This window comes from Crocuta crocuta, unplaced genomic scaffold (genome assembly GCF_008692635.1).
Source record: "Crocuta crocuta isolate KB4526 unplaced genomic scaffold, BGI_CrCroc_1.0 scaffold549, whole genome shotgun sequence".
NCBI lineage: Eukaryota > Metazoa > Chordata > Mammalia > Carnivora > Hyaenidae > Crocuta > Crocuta crocuta.
The window spans coordinates 800,701-814,678 of NW_027529169.1; the positions used below are offsets into that span (position 1 = coordinate 800,701).

General features: G+C 46.2%; 2 protein-coding genes across 2 annotated transcripts in view; both read right to left on the reverse strand.

Annotated features, from left to right (window-relative positions):
* TIMELESS (timeless circadian regulator) overlaps nucleotides 1–3,327 on the reverse strand; it is a 28,709-nt gene extending 25,382 nt beyond the window's left edge. The window contains exon 1 of the mRNA XM_077757508.1: nucleotides 3,239–3,327. The gene's annotated coding sequence lies outside the window, so the exon portion shown is untranslated. The remainder of the gene's footprint in view (nucleotides 1–3,238) is intronic.
* A 969-nt stretch (nucleotides 3,328–4,296) lies between these two features.
* MIP (major intrinsic protein of lens fiber) lies at nucleotides 4,297–9,057 on the reverse strand. The gene is made up of 4 exons (XM_077757512.1): nucleotides 8,698–9,057; nucleotides 8,047–8,211; nucleotides 7,538–7,618; nucleotides 4,297–5,202 (listed from the first exon to the last, which is right to left on the reverse strand). Exons 1-4 carry the CDS (start codon nucleotides 9,055–9,057, stop codon nucleotides 5,017–5,019), a joined length of 792 nt encoding a protein of 263 aa, XP_077613638.1. The 3' UTR covers nucleotides 4,297–5,016.
* Nucleotides 9,058–13,978: the final 4,921 nt, after the last annotated feature.

Below are 13,978 nucleotides of genomic sequence, written 5' to 3' on the forward strand. Positions count from 1 at the left end.
CGTTCCCAAGGAACAACTGTTATTAGCTTTCACTGTTATCCTCAAGCCCCTCGACTCCACTGCTTCCTGGACCTCTCAGCTGGTGAATCTGCCCATTTCCTCTAGAGAACAACTGAGGTCATCAGACAAGGAAGAACTCTCTCAACTTCCTCTACCCAACCCTAAAAATGTACATATTTCAAGTGCCCACCCAGACTTCACTTCTAAATTCAAGCCCTCCATTTGTGATTAATCAATCACTCCCTGTCCCTTAATTGGGTGCTCCTCTTTTTTTAAGATTTTATTTTTAAAAAATAATCTCTAGACCCAACATGGGACTCAAACTTACAACCCCAGGATCAAGAGTAATATGCTCCACTGACTGAGTCAGCCAGGCACCCTGGTTGTTCCTCATTTCTCATCTGTTTCCAATCTTTTCATATTGGCCCATCCCCATGTAAGTTGCTTAAAGCTTTTCCATCTCAGGGAGGAGAAAACCCAACAAAAAACAATACCTTTCCTTGACACCATATTGGCTTCTCCTTCTCTCCTCCTTAAGCACAGATGTTCATAGGTCTTTGTCTTCAGTTCTCTTCCTGTCTTACACTACACAGCCTCCTTGGGCACATTCTTCCATTCCCATGTCTTCAACCACCATCTGTCAGTAGCCAGCAAGCCTGTACTCTTGCCATATTGAGCTCTCATGGTGTCAATCTCACGTTTCACTAATGAATAGCATTGTCCATTTTTATGCTTCATAGACACCTCACATTCAACATGTCCAAAATGGCATACCTTCCTCCCAAATGTGTCTCTACTTCTAGTTTGGATCTCTTTAGGGACTGACACTATCTACTCAGTCATTCACATAGGAAAGCTAGGCATCATCCTAGATACCTCAAGTCATTAACTCGGGCTAATTCTACTTCCTTAAGCTCTCCTATCCAGCCCCCATAAGTCCCCACTGCTACTGCCTTAGTTCAGCCTCTGAGCATCTCTAGCTTAGATGACTCAACCACTTCCTAACTTCTTTTCCTGCCTCATTTTGTTCTCTTAAATCTATTCACAAAATGGTTACTAGATTTGGCCATATAACCACCCTGCTTAAAACCCTTCAATGAATGGGGCACCTGGGTAGCTCAATTGGTTAAGCGCTGACTTCTGATTTCAGCTCAGGTCATAATCTCCCAGTTTTTTTAGTTCAAGCCCCATGTTGGGCTCTGAGCTGATCCTATGGAGCCTGCCTGAGAGACTCCCTCTCTCCCTGCCCCTCTCCTCCTCACACTCTGTCTCTCTCAAAATAAACAAGGTTAAAAAAAAAAAAAACTTTCAAGGAAAACTCCATAGTGATTGTCTCTGGGAAGAATTGGGGGCAGGGGGCTACAATAAGAGAAATATTTATCTTTCACTGTAGTATGATTGGAATTGTTTACCACAGCATGTACTACTGTAATACAAAACTAAGGTTTCAGCAGTTGCAAATGCCTATGATACAAAGTCCTTCATAATCTCCCTGCTGATTACTTTTTAAGCTGCTCTCTCAAGACACTTCCTGAAAGCCCTGAAGTCTACCCTTTTATCTTTTAAGGTTCTGCCCAAATGGTACATCCTCCTGACTTTGCCACGCAGGGACCTCGCTCTCCTTTGTGTCTACTTTGTGCCATAAATATACTTCCATCATGGCATTTACAGACCACGTTGTACATAATACTTAAACAAGTTGTTTGAAATCTCCTCCTTGGCCTTAGATTCCCTGAGGGCATAAGGTGTTGCTTGTTCACCTTTAAATTTTCAGTCTAGTTACCGAATCAAAATTTATAATGGGTGGAGCTTGGATGAGAGTGTTTTGAAAATGTTCATCTGCTGATTCTAACTCAACCTCCTGCTAACAACTGCACTAAATTATAAACTCCTTGAGATCAGGAATCATTGTGACCAGCATGATGTAAATGATCAATAAATGGTTTCTAAACTGGAACTGAAGTAGAGGGAGAAAAAGTTGGAGCTGGAGTTTTGAAGTCATCAGAATACAAGAAGGTGTGTGAAATTGTGGCAGTAAATAAGCTTGCTCAAGAGAGTATAAAGTGAGAGTAGGAAGGAAGCCTGGGCAGACATCTTTGTCACCCAGTAACTGCAGAGGACTCATTTACATAAGTTTTTCCATCCAGGCTGAGTACCTTAAGGCCAGGAACTTTGTCCTATTCATCTCTGTCCACCTGTCACAACAGAGCACAGTGCACGGTACCTGTTAGGAGCTCAGGAACCTTTTGCTGAGCTGTATCAGTGACACTGATGCAAGAGGGAGGTACAAAACTTCAAGAACACAAAGGAAGAAGTGACTACTTTGGCCAAGGATTCGGGTGGGGTAGGGGGGCTGGAAACAGACGTTTTTCAGAGAGATGAGAGAGCTCAGTCCTGAAAGAGAAGTTCATTTGGCAAAGAAGTGGCCAGAACTTCAAGTAGAGGGAACAGCAGGAGCAAAGGTACCAAGGCATGAACAGCACAGTGCATACACCCTTTCCATGTGGCTGGGAGTCCAGTGCATGAGACAGAAAAAATGTTAGGGAGCTTTAGAAAATGAGGCTGAGAGGACCTGACTGTGAGGGACCATGGATGCCACCTAAGGATTTAAGCCTGTCTGTGGGTGGCCAATGAGGAGTTTTAATTATAACCTGAAATGACCACACAGATTTTTTAATAAAGTAACCAGCGGCAGCACGAAAGGCTGGGTAAAGAATTGAGACTCAAGGCAAGGAGCTTGATCAGTGGCTGACAGTCCAGCTAACAAACCCAAGGAAAAACTGTATCCTACTTAAGTCTTATACCAGAGAGAAAGGAAGGAAGAGAATGAGAAATCCATGCTGTAAAAACTCAAGATTAAAGTCAAGCGACCTGCTGATCACCAAGCTGCGCTTGTTTTGGGTCTGAACTGGATGGGACATTCCGAAGTGAGAATGCCCTGCACCTTTCGGATCTACCTCAAAAGTTCCAAGCCCCTTCCCCTCACGGCCACACTTCTGCGCAAGGACCAACTGCACTGAAGGGCGTGGGAAGAACCAAACAGCGTCTCAGGCGAACCGGGAACACTGCGGTACCTAGTTCGGACTGGGGGCAGAATTGCGCGTGCGCATCTAAAGCGCGTGCCCCGCCCCCCGCCTTTAAACCTGGCGGCGGGAAAGGGGAGTCCGCACTTTGCAACAGTGCCCCCGCGGCTCAGAAAGGACGCCGTCCGCTAGAGCCCTCCCTCCCACACACTCACCCGCTCCCCGCTGGTCCTCAGGATCCCCGCGGAGCCAGCGGCCCGCAGGCCCCCGACAGTAGCCTTTCCCGCCACCTGGCCGAGTGAGACCAATCCCCGTCTGCGTGGGAGCGGGGCGGGGCGAACAGGCTGGTCCATGTGACTCCAAGCGAGCAGGGGGTGGTGGTGATGAAGTAAGGAAAAGGGAAGCAAGTACACCTATTGTTTTATCTTAGTCTATCCCCTATATTGAGCTAAGAATCATAGCGCTATGAATGTTCTGCCGACTTAAGATAATAGAAATCAAAATCTGATTAGAGTTAAATTTACATTCTTCTTCCCCTTCTCCTAGTCAAGTGGATTATTCCAAAGTCTCAAAGGGTAGTTAGAAAAATTAGGCTCCATTTGGGAGGAAGTGGAGACTTGACCTGAGGGCTACAGTGGTCTTTTGTCGGCGGGGTGCCTTTCACGCTAGGGAGATAGGCTCAAAGCTTGCCAAAAAGGAAGAGAACAACAATAAATATCCACTGGTTAAGTTGAGGATCTCCTCTGGACTCTGCTGAGATGGGTGTATTTTGCCCATGACAAAAGAAGATAGGGCTCAAACGAATAATTATCTCCTGAATTATTAAGCATTTGAAAAGAAGGAAACGATTTCTGGGCTATGAAGAGAGAAGAAAGATGAAAGGACACATGTGAGAAAAGTGAAAAGACGCACACAAAAAAGGAGAATAAAGAAGACTATAAAACTAGGGGGGAAAAACCATTTGAAGGGTGTTTTTGAACTGCTGTAACTAAATTAAAACTCTGAGGGTCAAAGACTCCCTCTCCTACTGCCCTCCCACCCCCAACCTCTGCATTTGCTCTAGGCATCAGATTTCCTGTTTTGACTTTAGGCAACCCTTCTGTGACTTACATACCATCTGCCTGAAGGCCCCTCTGGGGATTTCTGGCAGAAGGGCTAAACTACTTAATTTTTCTAGATTCTAGGCTCACCCTACCCCTTGTTTAGGAAGGCAGCTCACTGGCCCAGGGCCTCCAAAGAGATCCATCGTATCAGAATGAACACAAAACCCAGCTGGTGGATGTAGACAAGTTTATGTGGCTTTACAGAACAGTTCAAACCCAGTGTTCACTTTTCTCAGAGCTACTTCCCTACCCAAGTCCCTGGGGCAAGCATCCCTGAGACAAGTAGACTGCACTCTTCTATTAACTTCCCCAAAACTTTCTGGTACAACTGCAACCTGTTCTGAGACTAATACCTCCATTTCCTCTCTCCCTGCCTCCAGCTTCTTCCTCCCAACCTTGGAATGCCTTGTCTCCATCTGCCTCCTGTAAGGAGTACTCCCTGCTTCCCTGCTCCTGCAGAAACCTCAGGCCATAAACTTGACTTGGCAGCAGGGTGAAGGCCAGAAGCTTAAAGGTCTTGGTTCCCTATATTCACCACACTGAATTGGGAGAGGAAGGTATAGGATGACACCTTTTTTCCCTTCCCTACCTCTCCTGTTATGCCCCAAAACTCAGACACAGCCACGTTCACTCACATTCATACGCACAATCATGCACACACAGCGGCGAAGAGAGGTGGGATGGGGAGGAAGGGAAGTTTGCACAAATCAGCTCATGAATGCAACTTGAAAGATTTCACACAGCAAAAGGCAAAAACAAAAAAAAAACACACATAAATTAAAAAATAAAGAAATACATGTCCCTCCCCCAGTCTTTCTTCATCCAGGGGCTGGCTCAGCCCCTCTGAATAAACCCAGAAGCTTCCTACTCCCTCTAGCCAACTGGAGGTTTCACAGGGCCTGGGTCTTCAGTTCAACAGGTTCCCCTGTGCCTTCTGGTTGTCCATTGGAGTCACTGGGCCTGGCACCCTTGAGAATAGACAGTCTCTCTGAAACACTCTTGAGCCGGGGGAAGAGGAGAAAGTCGTAGAGGAGACTGCCTAGTCCTCCTCCAATGATTGGGCCCACCCAGTATACCTGTAGGAAAAGGAGAGGAATAATCAGACTTGGGAAAGGAATCAAGAGCAAGTGGGCTGTTTGGGTGGTTGAGTCAGTTGAACATCTGACTTTGGCTCAGGTCATGATCTTGTGATTTGTGAGTTTGAGTCCCACATCAGGCTCTATGCTGACAGCTCAGAGCCTGGAGCCTGCTTCCAATTCTGTGTCTCTCTCTCTGCCCCTCCCCTGCTCACGGTCCATCTCTCTCTCTCTCTCTCTCTCTCTCTTTCTCTCTCTCTCTCTCAAAAATAAACATAGGGGGACCTGGGTGGCTCAGCCAGTTAAGCATCTGACTTCAGCTCAGGTCATGATCTTGCGGTTTGTGGGTTCAAGGCCCGCATTGGGCTCTGTTCTGACAGCTCAAAGCCATAGGCTGCTTCCAATTCTGTGTGTGTGTGTGTCTCTCTCTGTCCCTCCCCTGCTTGTCCTCTCTCTCAAAAGCAAATAAACATCTTTAAAAAACTTAATAAATAAACATTAAAAATGTTTTTAAAAAATGTTTTAAAAAAAAAGCAAGGCTATTCTTTTTCCAACCCTATGGGTGGAAAACAGACATCTGCACTTGGCACATACAATTGGGCACTCTTTAAGCAGAAATCAGTGTTTGTTTGTTTTTAAATTCTAAGCTGCTTCACTGCCAATACCTCAAAACTTACCATTTCTTTGCTGACTCACCAAATTACTCGTTTATCCCACATCTTCTCAGCACATGTATATTCTTATTTTTTATCAGTCTGCACTAGTTTATATATTACTTTGAAAAAAATTTTAATTGTGGTAAAACACATAAAATTTACCATCTTAACCATTTCTTTTTTTTTTTTTAAGTTTACTTATTTATTTTTAAAAGAGAGAGAGAGACCAACAGAGCACAAGCAGGATGAGGGGCAGAGAGGGAGAGAGAATCCCAAGCAGGCTCCACACTGTAAGCACAAAGCCCGATGGCAGGGCTCAAACTCATGAACCATGAGATCTTGATCTGAGCTGAAACCAAGAGTCAGACGCCTAACCGGCTGAGTCAACCAGGTGCCCCTCATCTTAACCATTTCTTTTTTTTTTTTTTAATTTAAAAAAAAATTTTTTTTTAATTTCTAGGAGAGAGAGCGAGAGACAGACAGCATGAGCAGGGGAGGGTCAGAGAGAGAGGGAGTCACAGACTGAAACAGGCTCCAGGCTCTGAGCTGGCAGTCAGCACAGAGCCCGACGCGGGGCTCAAACCCACGAACCGCGAGATCATGACCTAAGCGAAAGTCGGATGCTTGACCGACTAAGCCACCCAGGCGCCCCTCATCCTAACCATTTCTAAGTGTACAGTTCAGTAGTGTTAAGTATATGCATATTGTTGTGCAACAAATCTCCAGACTTGTTCATCTGGCAAACCTGAAACTTTACCCACATTAAATAATAGCTCCCCATTGCTCCCTCTTCCCAATCCCTGTCAACTACCATTTTGCTTTGTTTCAATGAATCTGACTACTCTAGATACCTCACATAAGTGGGATTATACAGTCTGTCATTTTGTGACTGGTGTATTTCATGTAGCATAATGTCCTCAAGGTTTATCCATGTTGTAGCATCAGTAAGTCTCCTTTTTTGAGGCTGTATATTATTCCAGTATATGTACATACTGCATTTTGTTTATCCATACAGTTATGAGGGACACTGGGTTGCTTCCACTTTTTGGCTATTGTGAATAATGCTGCCATGAAAACAGGGACACAGCTTTTAATTTTTTTTTTTTTTAATTTCTGTATGTTTGGCTGGCCTATGGCCAAAGAACACAAACATAACCAATTTTTATTGAGGACTTATTTTATGCCAGATTCTGTGCTAAATGTTTCACATGTATAACTTTCATACTTATTTTTCATAACACCTCATTTTATGTTAAGGAAACTGGGGTACAGAATGACTCAGCCATTTGCCATGGTCACACACAAGGTCAATAATGTGCTAGACCTGGAATGAGCCCCAGGCCCATCTCTACTTACACATATCCTGAGCTCTGAGAGTAGAAGTTTTCGACTTCCTGTTCAGTGGTGTATCCTCACAGTGCTAGTTTTAGAATCCTGTGGATACTTAGTAAAAATCCCTTGACCAACCAGTGAAGGAACAATATGAGCAAGAACCTCTCTTTCTAGCAAAATAATGAATCCTGTTCCCATAGGCATGCCAAATTCTGTGACAGCCCCTTTAGTTGAGTGCTGGTGAAGCAGTTAACACATCCAGATGAAAGGTAGAAGCCAAACATGGAACCTGCAGCCCACACCCATCCATGAGGGCTTCAGGATCTTGCCCCTCTCCCCTCACTTACCCAGTGGTTGGTGAAGTTTCTGGTGAGAATGGCAGGAGCAAAGGAGCGGGCAGGGTTCATGCCTGCACCAGTATAATACATCTGCAAAAGACACAGTCATAACTGAGACACTTTTCCCTACTCCACTCCAGCTTCTCTCCCCACAACCCACATGTCTCTGAGGGCTGGCACCTTGCCTCCAGCCAGCAGCAAATAGGGAAGAACTAGCCGCATGGGGGTTCCACAGTGGAGTGAAGGCACTAATGCTTCATAGGGGGACAGACTGTGGATCCATAGGCAAAACTCACATCTACCCATGATGCATACATTTCTACTTTGGAGTCAAGAATGACCAGATTATAGTGGTTACAAAAGAGGAATAGAACAAGGTTGATTTCTCTGTGCTGACTGATTAGGTAGATTATGTTCATGTCTGACAGTGAGGTGGGCAGAAAGAATATTTAAAAGTTAGAAAAGGTTTAGGGGCCCTGGAATCCTTCAACAAGAAGTTGATCCTCTCTCCTGCTTACCCCAAAGAGGTGCCCCAGGGTGAGGGAGAAGCCAACAGCCAGGGCCACAGATCCCAGGCGGCCATTCCGCCTCTCGTCGTATGTGGCAAAGACGCAGAGCACAAATTGGAGTGTCAGGAAGATCTCCACCGTGGTGGCCTGGCCCACACTTACCCCAGGGTGCAACTGGGCAAAGGAAGAAGAAAGGAGGCAGCTCATTAAGGTTGCTGCAATGTTACTTCCTCAAGGTTTCCCAGACAGGAACACCCTTATGGCATCAGTTGACTGGCGAGGAAGGATAATACAACCCCCTTCATAGTAATTGTATTTGTTTCTTATTTTATCCTAATAATACTCCTTCATGGTGGACATAATTATACCCATTTATGCAGATGAGGAAACTGAGGCCCCATAAGTAAAATAAGTTTCCTCAAGAACCTGCAAGGAGTTGGAAGAAAAGCTGAGACCAGAACTCAGGTTTCTTGAGTCAGTCCAGGGCTTTTTGCCTTCCTTACTCCTCCAAAGAAAGACACACACACACACACACACACACACACACACACACACACACACACACACACAATGTCCCAGCCCTCTGAGGAACCGATGGGCCTCCACCAGGCAGGGAATCAGGGTACCAGGTTCCTCCAGCCCCACTTAGCTGACCATTACCGTATTAAGTGCTAGGTTTCCTCGGACGGCAGGCGGGGTAACACTATACAGCACGGCAGCCCCAGCCACGGCTCCCAGGAGTTGGGCTGCCATATAGCAGAAGGCACGGAGCAGAGACATCTGGGAACCCACAAGGAAGGCAAAAGTGACTGCAGGATTGACATGGGCTCCACTGATGTGGCCCACAGCCTGCACCAGCGTAGCCAGGGCCAGGCCAAAGGCCAGAGCCACCTGCAGGACATGCAGGGGACCGGGGGCCCAACGCAGTGAAGCCCCTAGTCCGAAAAAGACATAGAAGAGGGTGGCAAAGAACTCAGCAAATATGGCCCTCCAGAAGGAGGCTGACCGCAGTTCCCACATGGCAGGGGGGATGGGCACAATGCCTGGGTCCCTGATACCCCCCTGGCCTGATCTGAGTGGACAGTCCCCTTTATAGAGGACTCTTAATCCCTGGGAGGGGCAGATTGAAGTGGCTGGCCCAGCCTCTTAACCCCTTCATGGCTGTGGAGGGCTGGGCCCACTCATGCATCTGATAAAGCTGTTGGATTTTCCCCTCCCTCTTCCACTGGAAGAGGAGTAGAGCCATAGGTGTTAGGGTGGGGGTAGAGTCAAGGCTGGAGAGGCTCTGAGAGGAAGGGATCAAGAACAGGGGGACTATAAAAGTCTGTCTTTCTCTGTGTTCATGGTCCTGACTGACATCTATATTAGAACATTCCTCAATTCTGCTTGGAAGGTCAGTCAGACTGAGTTCACTTCATGGGGTATGAGACTGTGCTCCTGAGGTCCTTCAGTCTCCTCTGAGTCGGCCAGAGGTAAGGGTGGGGGTGGGGGTCAGGAGTGGGGTCCAGCAGGGAAGTTGGAACTAAAGAGAATTCTTTAGTTCTCTGGGATTAGAGTCCCTTTGCCCATTGGTTGGTTTGGTCTGGAATCTGTGGACCCTGCAGCTCTGGGACAGAATAGTTCTGCTGTGTCTGGTTTTCTCGAAGCCCAGGTTCCCTACCCCCAATCCATGCCAGCACCTCCCTTTCCAAACCTTCAGCCTGGCCATGTAAACCACAAAGATAGGAGGAAGAAGCTTTCTTCCATGGATAGGCTGGGCGTGGGGGTAGGGGCCTGAGAAGGGGGAAGAGGGTTAGTAGTTAAATTTCAAGATCAGTTTATGCTTCATCTTTCCTGACAGGAAGTACTGAAAAGAAAGAAACAGAGTCATGGCTATGGAGCAATGGGAGGGTCTAATACCTCCTAATATGGTCATAATCAGGACATTAGGGTCTTAAATCTTGATCCCTAAGGAAAAGTCTGAAGATGAGGGTATCTGGAGAGAGAAAAGGACAAAATGGGATAGGAGAGGTTGGGGAAAGAAGTTGAGCTGTGCTCAGGCTTGGTGATAAACTTGGGACCTAGAGATGAGGGCTGGGCAATGGTAGAGAAGGCACAATGGGACATAATGGTAGGCTCCAGCATCTCTACACTTTGGCAAGTCATATAAGTCATGAGCTTTTTCCATGAAGCACCAGAGAGAGCAAAAATTTGAAGGAGAGGTCTGCAGTATTGGTCACTAGCATTGGTCCCATCCAGTCACTTGTGGGGAGAGAGGGGGAACACAGATAAGGGTCTATCCTTCTCTCTTCTTCCAATATCCAGCTTGGGGATAGGAAGGGTTGCTGAGAACAGGTCAGAGGAGACTGGAGCTCCCAAATTCATGGAAGAGGAACAATCCATTAGAGATCCATGGAATCTCTTGGGTTCTAGAAGCTCTACCAATCTCTTCACTTCAGGCCCTGTAACCCTTGTTGCATCTTACTCAGAGATGCTCCCAGTTCCCAGTCACCTCTGTTGGTGAATATGCAGTGTTCACACTGCTTCTTGGAAAGGACCCCTGGGCAGGACAGAAGGTAGTATATCATGGTGTTCAGAGGAGAGACTGGTAACAGGTACTTTGGCTCAGATATAGATGGGGATACAAAGTGACAATGCTAGTTATGACTCCTAGTGGGAGTATAAATTGGAATAATCAGTTGGGAACACAGTATAACACCATCATATAAAGATGAACAAACAAGGACACCTGGGTGGTTTAGTCAATTAAGCATCCGACTTTGCCTGAGGTCATGATCTCAATGTTGGTGAGTTTGAGCCCTACATCCGGCTCTTAGTTGTCAGTGTGGAGCTCACTTCAAATCCTCTGGCTCCCTCTCTCTGTCTCTTCCCTGTGTATATGCTCTCCCTCCCTTTCTCTCTCTCGAAAATAAATAAACATTAAAAAAAAAGATGAATAAACATAGTTTCTGACCCAGGAATTTCATTTCATTTATATATCCAAGAGAAACTTTTCTGTAACTATACCAGCAGACATCCACAAGAATACTGAGAGCAGCATTATTCACAATAGCAGAAATTTGAAGCAACCCAAATACCCATCAATAGGAGAATGGATGTATAGACAATGATATATATGTGTGTGTCTCTCTCCATATATATAGAGACACACACACATATGTTTCACACAATGGAAAATTATTCAGCAGTCAAAATGAGTGAATTACTGCAGTGACACTCAGTAAAAGGAATGTATTTTAGCAATAAAATATCAAGTAAAACAAAAAAGGCCCTAAAGATTATACATGGCATGATACCCTTTTTATAAAGTTAAAAAAAAATCAGGGCACCTGTCTGGCTCAGTTGGAAGAGGGTATTACTAACAGCAAGAGCTTCTCTCTAATCACCAACTCTACAGCCTCTTATAGAATAGAAGGGTAAAGTGCAGCTAATTTGGTGCCTTTGTAGACAGCAAATACAATGGTTAGATTTCCTTATTTGAAGCTATCAACTTCTTTCTTTCCTTCTTTTCTCTTCCTTCCTTCCTCCCCCCACCTCTTCCCAACATGGAGCTCAAACTCATGACCCCAAGATCAAGAGTCGCATGCTCCACTGACTGAGCCAGACAGGTGCCCCAACTTCTACTCTTTATTCATCATCAAATATTGATAAGAACCTCATGGAGAACTGAACCCTGGCCCATTTCCTTTCATATTGGCCACTTAGCTGAATGCCAAACTTTCAAATTCAATATGAACTCTCAAAAACTCATTTGAGTTTTTGCATAGATTTACATATAATTAGAATACCTATTGTTTTCTATTAGCCTTTTTTTAAAATGTTTATTTATTTTTGAGACAGAGACAGAGCACGAGAAGGGTAGGGGCAGAGAGAGAGGGAGATGCAGAATCCGAAGCAGGCTCCAGGCTCTGAGCTGTCAGCACAGAGCCGGATGCGGGGCTCAAACCCACGAACTGTGAGATCATGATCTGAGCCGAAGTCAGACATTTAACTGACCAAGCCACCCAGGCACCCCTAGCCTAGCTTTTTAAAACAAAACAAAACAAAACAAAACAAAACAGGGGCATCTAGGTGGCTCAGTAGGTTAAATGTCCAACTTCGGCTCAGGTCATGATCTCACGGTTTATGGGTTTGAGCCCCACATCGGGCTCTGTGCTGACAGCTCAGAGCCTGGAGCCTGCTTCAGATTCTGTGTTTCCCCTCTCTCTCTGCCCCTGCCCCACTCATGTTCTGTTTCTCTATGTCTCAATAATAAATACATATTTTAAAAGTTTTTTAAAAAACAAAACAAACCCCAGCTGTGTCTCCCTTGAGGAGTGGAATCCAGCCTTCCCCAAGCTCCTGCTTTGTACAGGCTGTGTTCTTACCAATGCTAGTGCTCCAGTAGTCACTGAGAAACCCACTGCCAGACTGCCTGGCCCACCTGCTTCCAGTCACTGCTGGTGAGCCACAGCACACATACTGAGTACCTGCTGGATAGTGGAGAAAAACTCCATGCCCAGACCCTGGCCTATGATCTAGCCTGCTCATCTAGATGAGAGCAGAGATGCTAGCACCAGGGTGGGAGGACATAAGCATCCCCTCATCTGCTTCCACCAGGCCCTACCAGCTATCCACCAAGGATGCTTTAAGCAAAGGATCTGCAGCAAATTACTGAAATTCCTGAGTTGCTTGAGGCTAGCTCATTGGTCTATTTGCATCCATAATGAAGGTGGCTAAATGAGAGGATGCACAGAGCAGCGGTGCCTGCATTTTTGTTCATTCCTTAAACTCCTACCAGCCATCCACCCTTATCACCTACCTAGTATCACCGTAGTCAGGAAGGGGAAGGCTACTGCTTACCTGGATGGCTAGCTGGGCTACAGACACCTGGGGCAGTGTGAGGTAGAAAAGGACTAAGGTCAAGATGGCTGCTGTGCTCTGGGCCAGGACATGGGACACCCCCTAGAGAGGCAAGCCAGTTGGTACAAAGCAGTGCCAGAGTGAGGGCAGGATTTGTGTGGGCCCACATCAAAAATCTGTGCCAGGCTCACCACCACCAGCTCTTAAGGCAAGGTTGAGGGACTGTGCCTAGCACAGAGCTCCCACTAGGGCATGAAGCCCTAAGAACAGTCCCTACAAAGACCAACGTGCACAGGCCTTCAACCAGCACATCTCTCCCAAACCGTTGGTTCTAGATCCTGGGGGATAGGTATGGGAGGTAAGGTGAGATCAGGCTGGCTGTCTGGGCTGGCAGTGTCTGCTCCACTCTTCTTCCCTCTGGTCTCCCATATCTTTCCGTCTCTACCTCTCTCCGTTCCCCACCCCCTCAAAAAACTCTCCCAACTAGGCCTTAGCCTCTTCATCCTGCACTTACTGCTCCCTTCCCCAGCATCTGTCGTGAGAGGAAGGAAGAAGGACTGAAGGACAGAATAAGGGAGTGGTCAGAAAATAGGCTCCCACTTGCTTGGCCTGGGATTTAACAAAAGAGAAGAGGAAAGTTCTCAGTTTCAACAGAAGTAAGGAGTCTACAGAAAAAGATGGTTTCTCCTCTCTGCAAAAATTTTATCTCCTAGGTCACCATTTTGCCAGTCAGGCTCAGAGTCTCTGTTTGGTGTTCCGAACAGTGTCCCAAAAGCAGTTTGGAGACTGCTTTTCTAGGTCTAAGTGAGTGGAGTTGGCATGAGGAGCAAAGTGTTTCAGGTGCTTTTTCTGGAGGAGGAGGAAGCCAGAGAGGTGAGAACTCCACTCTTGTGATTAGAGAACATCACATGTCCTTCCTTCAGCCAATAGAGAGGACCTCATCCCTCAACCTGCTACCTCTACCCAGGCAGTGGTCTCCATAAGGGAGCCTTAGACTTTTATATTCACACCTAACCCCTCCATTCTCCTCTGCCTTGGCCCTTCTCTCTTCTATACTAAGTTCTTTTCTTCCTCTTTAGTGCTCTGACCCAAACTCACT